This window comes from Rousettus aegyptiacus, unplaced genomic scaffold (assembly GCF_014176215.1).
Source record: "Rousettus aegyptiacus isolate mRouAeg1 unplaced genomic scaffold, mRouAeg1.p scaffold_m13_p_2, whole genome shotgun sequence".
NCBI classification, from domain to species: Eukaryota; Metazoa; Chordata; class Mammalia; order Chiroptera; family Pteropodidae; genus Rousettus; species Rousettus aegyptiacus.
Genome location: NW_023416295.1, coordinates 115390344 through 115407484, shown reverse-complemented (window position 1 = coordinate 115407484; position 17141 = coordinate 115390344). Strand labels below are relative to the sequence as shown.

The 17141-nt window shown below is 35.3% G+C and overlaps 1 protein-coding gene across 1 annotated transcript in view; it reads left to right on the top strand.

Annotated features, from left to right (window-relative positions):
* LGR5 (leucine rich repeat containing G protein-coupled receptor 5) overlaps nucleotides 1-17141 on the top strand; it is a 114291-nt gene that overhangs the window by 39737 nt on the left and 57413 nt on the right. The window contains exon 2 of the mRNA XM_016148380.2: nucleotides 12759-12830. Within this exon, the coding sequence (XP_016003866.2) occupies nucleotides 12759-12830 (72 nt within the window). The remainder of the gene's footprint in view (nucleotides 1-12758; nucleotides 12831-17141) is intronic.

Below are 17141 nucleotides of genomic sequence, written 5' to 3'. Positions count from 1 at the left end.
ACTTTTTTTTAATAATATCTCAGAGCCTTTGTGTGTGCTTTGGAATATTAGATGGAACATGGGAGAGAAAGATTTCGTCCTGTTGGCATGAAAGGATCGCACAGTCACACTACGTTAACTGCAAGATATTTCAGCATCTCGTTTATCTTATAGGGCAGGAAAAACAATAGGAATTTCTGCCAGGTGAAATAAAATAGGTTTTCTTTCTTTAATGAAAGCTTTTGGAAGATTTTTTTTTTTTTAAATATTGCCTCGGAGGTCTTTTCTGTGTAATTATTATGGAACCACCGATTGCAACCACAGGCCCGAAATTTTTTAAGAGACTCAATGACACAGCCCCAGAGTCACTCCCTGGGTTATATAAGCATAACTTACAATCTTTTGCTCTGCTTTCTATTTTTATATTTTCATTGTCCAATAATAAAGTAATGAAATTATCTGCTAAAAGGTATTTACAGTGTGAAGGAGGAGTGGGAAGGAAAGGTCTTTTTAAATTCCCTCTTTTGAAAAAAAAGAAATCATTGGAATAAGTTCTCTGACATTGCAAAAGACAAAATTAATAGTTTCCTTTGTCTAATCCATGAGTACTATTAGTTCAGTGATTCTCAACCAGGGGCAATTTGACCCTAAGGGACATTTATTTGGCAATGTCTGTGCATTATTTTCCTAGGGCTGCCATAACAAAGCACCACAGATTGGGTAGCTTAAATAACAGCAATTTATCACTGTTCTGCAAGCTAGCCATCCAAGACCAAGGTTTCACCAGGGCTGGGGTTTTTTGAAGCCTCTCTCCTAGGTGTGTAGATGGTTGCCTTCTTCCCTCTGTCCCTCTCTATGTGCAAATTTCCTCTTCTTATAAGCACACCCATCATATCAGAATAGGGCCCACCCTAATCAACTCATTTTAACTTAACTACATCTTAAAGACCCTATCTCCAAATATAATCACATTCTGAATTACTGAGGGCTAGGACTTCAACATAAAACTTTTTTTGTCAGTGGGAGTGGGGATATAATTTGGCTCATAACAATGTCGGGAAGTTCTTGGTTGTCACAGCTAGTTGGGGGAAGATGCTACTGTCATACACTGGGAAAGACTAGGAATGCTGCTCAATACTCTGCAATGCACAGTACAGCCCCCAACAACAAAAGATCATCAAGCCCAAAATGCCAATAGGTTCAAGGTTGAGAAACCCTGATCTGGTTCCAAAGCCAGTTGTTTGCTTTTTTAAAAAAATAAATAATGAAAACGGAATTTATTACTCAAGTGAACATTAGTATTGTGAATTATAGCAAAGTCTTAGTTAAGACTGTGTAAATATCTATGTTCAGATATCTCACACAAAGAAAAAATTGTCTTTCACTAAGTTTCAAAGCAACTTTCGGGAAATATAATGCAAATTATATTCTTATTTCTGTACCCCTAAGACATATTAGAAAGAATTTGTGGGCCTGTATTATAAACTGTAAAGTTCTAGACCAAAAAACATAAGTTATTGTTATAAGAAGAAAAAAAAGCACAATATAAAATATTAGCTCTTTTATCATTTAGGAAAACAAAAATTAAGATAACTCCAGTTGGACCAGGAAGAGGGAAAGAATGAGGCGGAGAGGACCATTAAGACTCCATTGCAACTAGTTGACCTCCCCTCCCAAATAAGTGGGAAGCCCAGGATTTCTACTAGAATTCTGGAACATGGGCCTGGGGAGAGATGGGCCTGCAGTTGCAGACCATGGAGCCAAGCAAGACCCAAAGGATGACGTACAAAGGAAGTAGAGTCAATGGTCCAGAGAGGTTGTCTGAATAGGGTCACTCCAAGAGATGAGAGCAGCCAGAAATGCCACAAAGGTGTGAACGGGTTTTAAAAAGTAGAAAGATTTGCCCTCAGCACCTCCTTATATGCATGGCATTTCTCAGGAGTGAAAAAGTTCAAGCAAATATTAAGACCTAAATTTAAGCTATGGCAGCAAAAAAAAAAAAAAAAAAGGCAATTAGAACATGGATTCCAGTATGCAGTATGGCAGCAAAGAGACCGATCCCATAAACTTTAAAGTCAGATGGACCTGCTTCAGACCCTGTCTTTGTGACTTACTGCTAGTGTCACCCTGGAAAAGCTGAAATTCTACATGCCTTTCTTTCTCCATCTATAAAATAGGTTATTATTTGAAGATTCATTAGATTATGTGTGTATGTGCATATGTGTATCAGATAAATGTTAGTTATTATTACTCCAGAACATTATAGAGATATAATCAATCAGGCTAATGACCATTTAGAGGAGTGTGGAAATGAATAATAATAATAATAATAATAATAATAATAATAATAATAATAAAGTAAACCTGAAGTTTCTAGCTTAGCTGCCTAAGGAAATGCTGGTGTATTAGTTAAGATGAGGAAGCACAAAAGGAAAAGCTGGTTTGAGGAAAAGAGAAAACGATGAGTACAATTTGAAATGCGTTGCATTTTAAGTGACTGGTCAATTAACCACATGAAGAAGTTTAAAAACAAAAAGCTGCTAGAAATACAGATCTGTAGTACAGGTGCAAATTCAAGGCTAAAAAATATTATTATTATTATTATTATTATTATTATTATTATTATTACTTTTAAATCTGCTTTTCTACATCTTTGCCAGCCTTGTTGAGTCTGCCTCCCACTGGTAACTTGCTGCTATAGATTTGAAAACAAAACAAAACAAAAAACCCACCAAGATTGCCCAAGTAAAGAATACTTCCCTTCCGATTGGGACCTATTCCTCTGAGAAAAGTGTATAAACATTCGTGACTCTGTGGGCTTCTGATTCTGATTGTTCAAAGGGTTTGGGTTTGCTGTAGTAAGTTTTTTCTTTGTGTTTGTTTTTGTTTTGTTTTGTTTTGTTTACTGCTTTGGGATGTGTTCTAAGTACATGAGGTTTTTAGGTATGCGATCTCCCCACAAATATCTCTTCTCTTGTTATCGACATAATATAAATAAGCCAGATGAATGACCAGTCACATTAACTATTTCCATCTAGGAGATTACAATGACAATGTACATTTTTTCAAATGAGCTTTGCTCTGAGGCTCTGTCTTTTCAAACTTCCATTCAAAAATTCATATTAGTAAAGCAAAGGGACCAATAGAACATAGTCCAACTGTCTCTAAAGATTGTTTTAATTATTCTGTAATTTTCTAAATAACCATAAAAAATCAATAAGCTAATATTACTGTGTCTGTACAGGTAAGAGTTTTAATTTGTAAAAACATTAGAAGAGTCTATTATAATACTGATGGTAGCAAAAAATGTAGGGCTTGCTTATAGTGTGCCAGGTACTATTTTAAGTATTATATATATATTATATATAATATATACATATTGTATATTACATATGACATATATAATATATAATACATATGTTAAATTATTTCTTGCAACAATTCTATAAAGCAGACACTATTATTGTCATCATCATTTCACAGTTTAGGCAACTGTGGAATAGAGATGTTAAATAACTTGCTGAGAGTTTTCAATTCAGAAATAACCAAGCCAGTACTCAAAATAAGGCTGAACAGCTCCAGACTACATGGTCTTAACTCTTACCCTATTAGCTGTTTTGGAGAATACCTTTGAAACCTCAAGAAAAATAATATGAGAAGAATGAGATTATTAGCTTGTTCATTATATGTCGATGTATAGTTTCACTTGTTACAACAGGTAAATTTTGCTGTAAATTAGAAGGTCATCAAATAAGATAAAATATTCCTCTGGCACTTTGTAAGAAAGGGCATTCTAATGTCCAAAAGCCATATAAAAAGATACACAATTCTCTTTGCCATGAGGGAAATGCAAATTAAAACCACAATGAGATACCATTGTACATTTAATCAAAATGACTAAAATTTAAAAGAAAAATAATACCAATTTTTGAGAGAACAAATGGAAACAATTGGATTTGAAACGATTGGAATTCTCATATACTGCCAGTGGGAGTATAAATCAATATAAGCAGCTTAGAAAACTATTTGACAGAATTCTAATAGTAAAGCTTAACCTATATGCACCAAGACCCAGCAATCTAGATATATATCCAACCTAGATATATACCCAACAGAAATTTATACATATATATGTTCAACAAAACATATTTAAGAATATTTATAGTAGCACTATTCATAATAGCCACAAACGGAAAAGAACCTAAATGTTCAACCCAATAGCTGATTGGATAAATAAATTGTGTTATAATAATAAAATGAAATACTATATTGTATTAAGTGGAAAAAAACTATTGCTATGTGTAACAAATGAATAAATCTCATAAACAAAACGAGTTACAAAAAAATAAAATAAAAAAAACTGTGCTCTGTATTACTAAGTGAAAGAAGCCAATCTGAAAAGGCTACATACTGTATGATTCCAAATATATGACATTCTAAAAAAGGCAAAACTCTGGAGATAGTAAAAAGTTCAGTTATTCTCTGGGAAAGGATAAAGAGAGGGTAGTGGATGACTAGGTAGAGCACAGAGGATTTTTAGGGTAGTGCAAATACTCTGTATGATACTGTAAAAGTGGATACATGTCATTATACATTTTTACAAACCTACAGAATGTACAACACCAAGAGTGAACCTTAATGTAAACTACAGACTTCGGGTGGTTATGATGTGTTAATAGGTTCATCAGTTGCAACAAATTACTCTGGAAGGGCAATGTTGATAATGGGGGAGGAGACATATGTGTGGGGGAAGGGAGCATATGGGAAATCTGCAGCTTCCTCTCAATTTTGCTGTGAACCTAAAACTACTCAAAAAATAAAATCTTAAAAAAAAAAGTTGCATTAAATGATTTCATTTATGGAAAGAACAAAACCAAGTGAAACTAATGTAAAGAAAGTATTAGAAGTGAGCAGACTGGTTCTTTTTGCAGGAAATAGTGAGTGGAAGGGAACATGGAGTTTCTGAGGTGATGACGATATTTCTTGATTTGTGGTGATTTATGAGGATGTGTTCACACTGAGAAATAATTCATTAGGCTGGACAATTAGGATTTATTTATTTCCCCACATAGTTATACTTCAGTAAAAAACTATTTTTCAAAGATACATTGTTTTGGAGTTAAAAACAATAATATTAGAAATGTACCTAGAAATAACATTATTCATACTGTCATAAAATGCTACTCAAGCCTACGCTTTTCCTTTTGAAGTTCATAACTTATCTCTAGAAGTATATTTGAAAAGTGATCAATTCAAAAATACCGGAATGGCTCCAGCTTGGATCCATTGTGAACAAAGTTATCTGGCAGAAAGCTAAATGCTACTGGATTTCCCAAGACAAATTTTAAAAGATTGTACTTAGAAGAAACAGGAATTGCACTGTGCTGCTAAAGAAGAAAATATTTGTCTTCAACTGTGGCAGAGATTAAAGAACCATTTTTGTTGTAGTTGTTTTCTTCATTTATTTAATAGTCACGCTATAAAAAATGGTCTCTTTGTTCACTGATTAACAAAGCCTCGAATATAGCTGGATTTTAAGATGACAGACTAAATCTCTACTGCCCTCATCCCCCCCACAACAAATCTGTAGCAATCATGAGAAAGGTATTTTAGCAGGAAAAGGAGGAAGAAAGAAAAAGTGGAAGAGTAGAGGAGGAAGAAGTAAAAGAAGGATGAGGAAGAGAAAAGGGAGGCACAGAGGAGAGGGAAGGGAAGAGAAGCAGCCTCAGCAGTGTGGAGGTGCTTGAGAAAAGGAGTAGAAGGGGAACTTTCAATGGACAGGAATCTTTGAGGATTCCCTAGAACAGAAAATAAATAGGATCGACTGAAAAGAGAAACCACAACCCTAATTATGAGTAAAAATCATTGTGGAAGGTGGGCACAACACAAAGCAGGTTTTGTTCCCAAAACTGTTTTATACCAGAAGGGTTATATACCTCACACTTAGGAGCAGTGTAGCCATTTCATGAGACACATGATTTTTTTTTTTTTTTTTTTGGATTGAGTAAAATCATCTGCTAGTCACTCATAGGAAGGAGGCAGTAAAAGGGTGTTCAATTTCACATTCACTGAGTATCTTCTACATATGGCAAGACTCGGCTAGACACTACAAGTACTATGATGAAAAAAATGGCCACTGATCATGAGAAGTTACAGCCTACTGTGGGAGACAGAGACATAAACATGTCATTTCAATATGATGTTTTAAATTCAATGTATAGGGTGATACAAGAGGACATAGGACAAATCATTTACACTAACCTTGGAGTATGGAGAACATGACACCCTATCTGAGTCTTGAAAGATGAATTAGAATCAATATCCCAGTGTGGTAAAGGGCTGGTATGCTACACAATGGAGATTATGTGTAATACTAACAAATGTAGATTTCATTTGGAGAGTAATTGAAAGGTGTTAAGTAGGGTAGTGATTTGGCTGATTCTTCATTTCTGAAGCCTAGTCAGCCTGAAAGGATAAGACTGGTAGCATGCAGCCACCGAGTTGGGAGGTAATTTCAGGTGACCAGGTCAAAGGTGGTGAGGGCCTGCCACATGGCAGAGTAAGAAGAAAGAAAAGGGGATAGGTTAAGGTGATGAAAAAAGCAAAGAAGGCTTAGATAGTATTTGACAGGAAGATGGTTGTGGCATTAACTAGAAACTGGCTCTACAGAAAAAGAAACAGGTTGGAATAGAAACAATTATTTCCATTTTAGACATGGTGCATTCCTGTAAGATTGCTAAGTGGACATATCCAGAAGGAAATTAGATATATGATTTTGAAATTTAGGAGAGAGATTTGGATGGTTGCAAGCATCCAACTAATACTTAAATCCATGAGAGTAAATAATAGCCTTCAAGAGGAAAGGGTAAAGATGGAAGAACACTAGGCCAAGAGTCTAACTCCAGAGAACACTGACATTTAAGGGGTGAATAGAAGAAAAATCCACAAAGGAGTCTATAAAGTAGAAAGGTTGAAAAAAAGTATGGAAAGAATCCTAAGAGAATAATGACTTGGAAACAATATGGAGTTTCTAGAAAGAGCATGTCTAATGCAGGAGAGAAGTCCAGTGAGCCATGCGTTCATTAGATTTGACAGTATGGTGGTCGTTGTTTCTTTAGCAAGAGCAGTTTCATTGGAGTGTAGAGACGAAAGCCTGTGTATTGTGGCTGGAAAGGGAATAGAGGGTGGAGACTACAATTGTAGGCTATAAACAACCACAGGGAATGAGAGAGACTGGGTAGCAGGTGAAGGAAGACATGAGACCGAAAGATCTTGTTTTCCTTTTGTTTTAGTAGTGGAAAAAAATTGACTATGTTTATACAATGAAAGGGAAAAAGAGAAGATTTTTAAAAATACAAGAAATAGAAGGAATTATTTGGAATAATGAGCTGTAGCATCCTAGAGGGGATGAGACACAAGTAACAAGACTGAGCGAGGAGAACAGTATGGGTATAGTAAGCAGAGAACAAAAGAGAACAAGAATTTGGCCTATTTCATGTCTGGTGGTCTAAAGAATTCCAGCTATTCCCATGAAGTAAGGGGGAGGGTGCCCCATAATGGGAGCAGTTGTTGATTAAGAGGTTTGAGGCAAGTGGTAAAGGTTGGCTACAGTCCCTGTGGGAGTAAATTGAGCAATAACAAATAATAGGATTGTACAGCAGTGTTGAGAACCCACAAAGACCATGAATTTATAGTGACTAATCTGCACATTTCTGAGTTTTTATTTTCAAGTATCACTCAGTACCCTGGGATAGTAATAGAAAAGATGAATTATGGTGTTTTCCCAGAGCCAAGTTCTTGCCAAGAGAGTGACATGGAAGAAAGGAGGCTGGGGAGTTGAAAGGGTTGGTGAGATATTGATCCAGTTAATCGATACATGATCTAAGCCAGGTTCTTAGGCTAAAACAAGGCTTTGATACTAGAAGTATCAAAGGGCTAGACTTTGAAATAGAGAATGACTAAGCTGGAGAGATAAGAGGTTGTGTCAGAAACACAAGGGTCTGTTAAGCTAGATCTTGAATGGGGAGAGGAGAATACAGCAGTAATTTAGAAATAGGCTAAAAAAGACTAGATAAAAAAAGGGACTCATGTGTAAAGACAGAAGCAGAGGGAAACAGCAAGAATTTCAGTAGAACTGGAGCACACATTGCATAGAGAAAAATGGCATAAAATCAAGGTGGAAACATACTTTAGGCCATATTGTGAAGAACCTAAGATGTTTGGGTAGTAGTTCCTCTAAGACAGCATTCCCCGACCTTTTTGGTACCAGGGACCGGTGCTCCTATGTGAATCTAATGCCTACTCTGTGGCTGCTTCAATGGGAGAAAAAAGATCCTTTCTGCAATTGACCACCCCTCAACCCCTTTCCTATTGGCTAGCAGTAATTCTGGGTGGAGTGATGATCAGATGGACTTTTCAGAGCAACCAATCTCTTTGGCTATGGTGAAGAAGGTGACCTAGAATGAGACACAGTAAGCACGGAGAGCAGAACAGTTAACTACAAAAGAAGGACCTGACCAAAGGTAGCAGCCAAGAAGAAAGAAGAGAGGCCAGATCCAGAAGCAAGTTCTGTACTATAATTGACACTGGGTATCTTATGGCCATAGGGATGGTGGGAAAGGGAAAAGTTGAAGATGACTTGAATTCATTCTCCACTGTGTTCCCAGACCTGCCCACAGTGAATGCTTAATTAATTGTTGTCAAGTGAAGAAAAAGTAAGAGCTGCAAGCAACAAAAACATTTTCAAGAAAAGAAAGATACTGTCTGCTTAGATGGAACTCTCTACTCACAGAAAACAGTACCTTCAATTATCTTAAGCCTCCTAAATTTTGAGTGAGTTGTAGCACTCAAAGCACTCATCTAGAAATTTAGATTTGCTCCTGCACAGGGTTCTCAGGCTCGGCTAAACATTCAGATTACCTAAGAATCTTGTTAAAATCCCAGGGCCCCTGCTGGACAAATTAACTCGGAAATTCTGGGGGTGGTACCTGGGCATTACTTTATTTAAAGCTCCTGAGGTGATTCCAATATATACTCAACATTTCCCGTGGAGCTTTGCTACCCCTGTTCTAGATTACTGGATAGTCATTAATGCAGCATAGACAAGAGCAGGGTGAGACAAGGCAGAATGGTTTCACATTTTTGACCACCTTGGCACAATGAATCATCCATTTTTTATGAGGTATTTTTACCTAGTGACCAGTTCTTCATAATTAATTCTAACATGTTGGCAAAAGATAAAATATTTAAGAGATCCACCACATCTTTTTACTGACTTTTAGAAAACCGAATCATGAACAAAATGTGGTATAAAATAGGGCTATTTTGAAAAATAACAGCTTAAAAAGTAACGTACAGGCTTAGAAATTATTTTAAGATGCCCTCATTTGCTGCTAAAGTTATATGTGTTGCAGGTGTCAGAAACATCAAATACTATAGAAAAATTAAAGAAAAAGTTTAAAAATAATTTAAGAGTCAGAATGAGAATACGTTTGTACAGATTAAGAAGATTCTTCTCTTTCTATCATTTTAAAATCAAAGTTGAGTTAAATTACTCAGGTAATTTAAGCTTCGCCCTTCTTGACATGAAGGCAAGAAAAACATTGCTAACCAAAGAGTGGTCCGAGGACCAATCCCAGCCATGGCTGTTTTTTTACTGATCCACAGCAGTTAAGAATTTGAGAGTAAAGGTTTAGAAACTTTTGTAGTAATTGAATAATCTCCGTTGAATCACATAAAATGCTGAGGTTTCTATTTTGCATATCTTTGTCTTTTTATTTCACTTTTCTATAATTATAGTTATGTTTTACAAAAATATAAGCCCATAGCAAATTAGGCATTTTTTAAAATTGGTCTTTCACCATGGATACTTTGGGAAGCACTGAGCTGGAGGACCTCTACCACGTTTGAGCATCAATGCAAAAGGTGCACACAGAAAGAAAAAAGTGAATGCAAACAAGTTAATTTTTACCTTATCCACTTTGAATTTATATTTTAGCAGCCTATTTTATTTTAGCTTAGATTACTGTTACTAAAACTTATTTTCAGCTATAGGCTTATATGTATAACTGGAAGCTCTTTAAAAGAAAATAGCCTCTACTAGAAAACAGGTGATAAAGCTTTGGCTTACCAGGACTAGATCATTTTCTAAGATGAACCGCAATGTCAGGTAACATGGAGAAGTTACTAATTCCTATTGGGTAAGAGAGGTACTCTCCTTTTTAAGAAGAAAATTAAGTTGCTCCCTTCTGATTTGAAACAACTAATCACACAGTTTCAAGCTATTAAAGTAGAGACACCCTTGTTTAAATATGAGAAAGCCTGCACGGAGAGGTTAATTTTCCAAGATCATGCAGCTAGTGAATGGGGAGGCCTGAATTCAAACCTGAGACGCCATACCCTAACAACACCTGCCCTCTCTCTGCTGCTCCACCATAAAAAGTGCTCCAGTGGGAATCCTGAGAATGGATAGTTATATAAGCATCACTTCTAGGTGCCTGAAAAAGGTTGATAAATATTAAAATAAAGTGGAGTGCTTGTGACTCTCCTTAATATGTAAATTTCCGTGCTCTATTTAGAGATTTCTGCACATAGACAAGATTACTGTTTGTCCAGAACTGATTTGCACATCACACACAGAAAACTATCAGAGGAGAGGAAAGTCAGTGCTCTTCGCACTAGCTGTCATAATGTTGAGACTGTTTGATGTAGGTTACCAATAAACATACTCCAAAAGCAAACCAACTTGATTCTTTCAGGAAATAAGTAGGATATCAATTTAAAAAATATCCCTGAGAAATATCAAGCCTTTGCAGAGATTATATAGTCCCTGTGAAGAATCCAGAAATTGCATATATTAGTTAAATATATGTTCATTCAGTGAACTAAACAACTTTTCTACTTCAGAGAATTATCTGCACACACACAAAAATTGAAATTGCTAATCAATTATTTGGCTCTCTTATCTAGACAATGCCAGAAAAAATCCAAATTTATATGGTGACAGAAGGAGTTTTGACTTTGAGTGGCGAACGTATAAGGCAATATACAAATGATGTATTATTGAATTATACACTTGAAACATATAATTTTATTAACCAATGCTACCCCAATAAATTTAATTTTTAAACTATAAATAAATAAATAAATAAGAGAAATCTAGATTTAAAAATATTTTCTATATTTTTTATGTCTGTAATTTTGGCATTGTTTAGTTTTAGCTTGAGAATGTAGCATTTAACTCAGCTATACCATTGTACACTAACATTAAAGTTAATAACACTGCTTTTCTACCATACTCTAAAACATTTAGTAAAATACTTTACCTCCTTGTACATGTAATGATTTTCTAAAGGCAGAAAGTGAACTATTCCACAAGTCTTAGCATCACTGATCAAAAGTCAATGTTTGATAAAGGAACCAAGTTTTGATACTGAAATCAGCTGGTTAGATGCAACGAAAGTGGCCATGTCAATAACAGGAATAACCTAGATGTTTTACAAAGCTCATGCATGAAATGCATGAAGGTGGTCGAAAGGTACAAACTTCCAGTTGTAAGATAAATAAGTTCTGAGGATGGAATGTACAGTATGGGCTATAGCTAATTATTCTGTATTGTGTATTTAAAAGTTGCTATGAGAACATCTTACGAGTTCTCATCACAAGAAGAAAACTTTTTGAAACTATGTGTCATGATGGATGCTAACTAAATTTATTGCGGTAATTATTTCAAAATATATACATATATCAAATAATTATGTTGTAAATCTAAAACAAATACAGTGTTATATGTTACTTAAATCAATAAAAAATAAATAAGAAGCTCATTGTGTTATCTCCAGATAAATTTGAAGTATGTAGACCCCGTCTCAGACTATAATGGCATTAGTTCTGAATCTCCAGGTTTCAGCAACAAATCTTTTTTAAGTCAGTCTTCAGCGATGGTTATGTAAAGTCTTAGTTGGTGTTGATTAGAATCTGTCTAGCAGTTGGTTTTTGGGCTCTGAGATACAGATGGCATATACCAATGATGCTGTAAGATTATGTGGGAGACAATAAAGAAACAGAAAAGTAAAAACAGAATAAAATCTAATTACACGGAGTTTCGCTTAAAACAAAAATTGATTGAGTTCTGCCCAAAGTGGCTCGTTGTTTCCCGTGCCAGGAACTACTGTGCAGGCCCGGCAGGAAGTGTGCTACAGAGCAGGATCCCATTACACCCTTGTTTAATGGTTCATTTCACTTATTTAATGCAATCCGAGAACCTGCAAAAGGAACATGTTAGAAAGAGGGAATAGGCTTTTTGTCTTGTTTTGTTTTGTTTTGTTTTGTTTTAAGTTTCTTTGAATCAAAACATTTGTTTTTACAAGGTGCTTATAGTCCCAGAGGAACAGGACTTCCAGAGTTGCCTGGTGAAGGCATTTTTCTTTGTCACAAAATTTAAAGCAAGACACAAAGTTGAGTTATGTCTTTCCTTCGTTGTCCTGCTCACATAATTTTAAACGTGAAGAATTACAACCATGACCATGAATGGTCTAAATCATTTTGAATTCTTATAAGCTCCTTCTAGGGTCCCAAATTGGATAGAGAGCCCATGATGGCTGGAAGGGAGGGGTAGAAGAAAATGAATATATTTAAGACACAAAATAGTGATTCATCTGTCAAGCAAAAGAATGGGTTCGTTTGGCTCTATTGCTTAAAAATGTGTGAATTGAACAGCTGGATTTCCTTGTGGCGGCATACGCCGCTTCTCACTCACTGTCTGTTTTCCTCCTCTCCAGAGACCTCAGTATGAACAACATCAGTCAACTGTCCCCGAGTCCTCTGTACAGCCTCCGCTTCCTAGAGGAGCTGTAAGTATCACTGCAGTCATGATGCGTCCAGTTAGCACTGGACACATTCTTGTGTTTGTTTCTCATACTTACTGTGGGAACCAGATAAAACGAGGCAGAAAAGCTGTCAGCACCAACAATTTGGCACATGAGGAAGCACTTACTGGGGGAGCGGGGGGGGGAAATTGCTTATGATTCTGGAAATCAAGTTATAATAGAGTTTACCATGAAGCTACAGCATTCTAAGGTGAGACTGAGCCAAATAAATTAAAATTTTAAAACAAACCTTGTTTAAAAGAGCTAGATGGCTCTTTGGAAATAGTTAAACAGCAGGATATTAAAAGTTCGAATACTGGTTCATGTTTATTAAAATAGCAAGTGAAGCTATAATCAAAACCAAAAACTGCTACTTGGTTCGGCTGTGACAGGGAGAATCGAGTCCACATTTCATAGCACCAAAGCTTCTTGTCCTGTCCACTTTTAATTACTCTTTTCCTACTTTTAAATTGAGCTTCCCTCAAGGCTTGCACAGAAAAAAATAAGATCCACAGAAGACTTAAAACTGGGCCCTCCCAAACTCACTGTAAAAAAAATAATAAAATTAAAAAGGAGGAAACTAAAATTAGTTAATGATACACAGAGGAATCTTAATTAAGTCTAGTAATCACTTTCCAGAAGATGAAAAAGATCTGTATAAGCCAAAAAACTACATTTAAAAGTTTGTTTGATCCTCTTACCCTTTTGAGTGATGGGGACTAAGGAAATTATGCACCATCATAGTCTTCATGAAGAAAGTTTGGCACCATTAGTTGAGTAAATCCTCTGACTGTTGATTAAAGGAATTGTTTAAGCAATGACCTCTTTTGAAAATATTTCCTTTATAAGTCCTAAAGTCAGGGTCCAATTTGAGGAATAATTTAAATTGTTGATGCACCACACAATCCACCATGGGAGGTGGAAAGAACATTCCATCGCAACCAAATTACACTACGTCGATCTTTTTTTTCAAGAGGATAGTATTCTCAAATTCCTCCCCTTTAGAGTTTTATCTGTATTTATTTTTGATGGCACTATATCATTAACAAATGCTATTATTTTAATACTGAAATCAGCTAAATATGCCCAGATTGTTATCACAGTTACGCTGGGGAAGCTTAGATTACTAGACTATACATCGAGATTTTATTATTCAAGGAACAGATTTTCACTCTGGGTTATCCAGGAGCCTTTTTTTTTTTTTTCTTTCTTCTCTTTTCTCTCTGGTCATTTTTGTGACTAGAATTTAACCTTCGTTAGGGTTGGGAATATGTCTGTCTTCGTCATGGCTGGTACATAATACATAATAAATTTTTGATGAATGAATGAACTAATGAGAAAGCAGCATGTGTAAAAGACACAAGTCAGCTACCTTAGAAAAAAAATAACAGATTTAATTGACATTAGCCAATATTTTTAAAGGTTATTTTTAGTAAATTTCAGACATCAAGGTTATGTTCTCATTTATATCCTTCTCAGCCTCTCTCCCACACCATAATTAACATGTAATACTTAGTCCTGTTTACCCCCATATTTCTAAAGCTTGCATTTCCTATTTTTTTCTCTTTTATTTCCTTATAAGATGTGATGGCAAAAGGCTTTTTCATTCTCCCTCAACACACACCTCAACTTTATACTACAAACTAAATCAATAAATAATTCACTTTCCCCAAGGCCTTTTTTTAAATAGAGTTCCTCCTTAGTGACCCCAACTTATTCAAAAAACTCCCTTTTCTTCATGAGGTGAATGTTAATTCTGTTCTAAGGCCAGTTTTTCAAAGGATAATTGAGAAAAATTCAGGAAAAAAAAAGAAACAGAAAAGGAACTACCATTTGAAAATGCTATTTTTCTGAGTTGTCTTATTTTTATATTTCTGGAAATTCCATCAAGTATGTTGACCATGGAATCACAGAATTTCAGAAATAGAAAACACCTTTTAAAGACTATTCATTCTGTTTTCTCATTCTGTTCTTGAATTCCCTCTGCTGAGCCGCTGACTTGCTGAATTTAAAAGTGAGACCACTTTCCCATATGTAACTCTGTGTGGCATCTTAACTGATGTTTTGAAGACATCGTTATTCATTTAGTGGCAAAAGGGGATAGTATTTATAGAACCTGGAAAAATGATCGGCTCTCTTGGTTTATTCCTTTGTTTCCTAAGGTAAATTTATAGGGTAATGTTTTGTTTTGTTTCTTAAAACTCATTTAAGCAGCATTTTGATTATGCCTTTATTATGTTGCTAATTATTTCTATTAGACTTAACTATATTTAAGTCAATAATCTCTTCTAGAGTGTAAGACCTTTGAAATAATATAATTATAATAACAACAATAGCTTACTCATATTATCCTACTGAATCCTCTTAACAACCCCATAAAAATAGATATTATTATTTCCAGTACACAGATGTAAAAAATAAAAAAGAAAAGAAAACCCAAGTACGGAGAAAATAAGAAACTTATCCAGATAATGGAGTCAAAAAGTGTCAGAGCTAAGATTCAAACTCGCTTTCAAAGCCAGACTCAGCAAGTAGAGAAAGGGCCAGGAATTTTTTGTGATTCATCTATGCATTTCTTTTCCCCAACAGTACCTCGTAAAGTGGTTTACAAAGGTGAACACTTAAAGCATTGTTTGAACTGAATTTCATAATGATGTGTGTATATGTTCATCTGTGTATATGTACATGTGAGGGAATGAAAAAGAGGGAATGAGAAAGAAAGCAAGAAAACTGTCTCCCCAGCAGGAAGTGACTGCATACCAGATTATTCGTTCATTGTCATCATCTATTGGCTAAGAAAAAAGTATCTTCAGAGTTCTTAAGTGCAGAATTTCACCAATTTAGCATTACTTAATGAGTATAAAACTTTAATGTTTTTCTGTATACATACAGATACTTAAGCAACATGTTTTATATAGCATTCTGCCTGAACTAACAAATGATCAACCACACAGCTAGATATAGATATTTCAATATTTGTCATTGTGTATGTGTCTTTTTTTATGACAATTAAGGCATTGTTCTGCAAGTATTCTTTCATTCGATTTATTCAGCTCATGCCTGTTTTACCTCTTTATCTATTAAGTAGGAAACTACTACCAATAGTTAGTAATTCTAACCAAACTCTCATCACAAAACTCAATTTTTAAAAATCACTATTAATAAATCCAAGTTACCACTCTTCCCCTTAGCTCTAATTACCCACTATATCATTTCTCTAGTTTAATCCATTTAACTATGTTGTAAAGCCTGTGGACAGCCATAGTTCATCTCTCATTCATCACCCAAGTTTAACAATAGTGCCATAGTTCAAAACCCTCTAAGAATCAATAAAGCCCTAAAAGTATTCACTGACTTAATGCTTAAAAAATATATATTGTAACCCTGGAGAAAGTGACTATCTGGAGCAAATATCTAAGAAGAAGAATAGAAGTTAATGGTCTCTTTTTCCCTCTCCTGACATTCTGGAACACTAACTACCTGGGTCACTGTTTTCGTATATTCAGATCTCTTTTGTTATTTACTTATTTTTTATAAATCTACAAGGTGACCAGACAAGCCAAATATCCTTCTGTTACAATGCGACAGCACAGAATATCTTTTTTTTCTTTCTCAAAAAAAGAAAAAAGAAAAAAAAAAAGGCAAAACAAAACCAAACTGTATCTGACCTGAGTGTGGTAAGGCTGTACTGTGCAGAGAGAAGAGAGCAGTATCTAGTACCTAGATGCAGATGGCCATGGCTCCTGTCCTGGCACTGCCACTTACTAGTCAATCCTTCTCTTGACCTCTCTGGGCCTCAGAAGATAATGGAGAGCTGTCTTGCCTGTGTTTTGAGATGTTTCAGTTATTCAAATGAAATAATGATGAAGGAACTTTGGTAAACTATAATTTACATATCAAGCTGTATTAGTAAAATGAAAACACTTTCAAAAAACTTCTAAATCCCTTCTTTCTTATTTCATAAGCTTGATTTTGCAGTAATTCCAGGTATCCAGGACTTGCGAAAGACAAGCTGTTTCCAGCTATAAGTTTTAATAGATATAGATAACCAATGTAGATAGTTCTTTACCAAATTTTAACATCCTCAGCAATAATTGCATTTCTGTTCTACAGTATTTCCTCTAGTTCTCATTATTCATTCTACTGGGGACTTCATGTTAATGTTTACTATTTGGACACATAAAAAATCCTACGCTTGGTCCATCGAAGTTTGGTTCAGATGTTAGGAGCTATTGGTAGATAGCGCCTAATGCTGATATCTCCAAATGCCATTAAACTTAGATTGATAGCCTGATT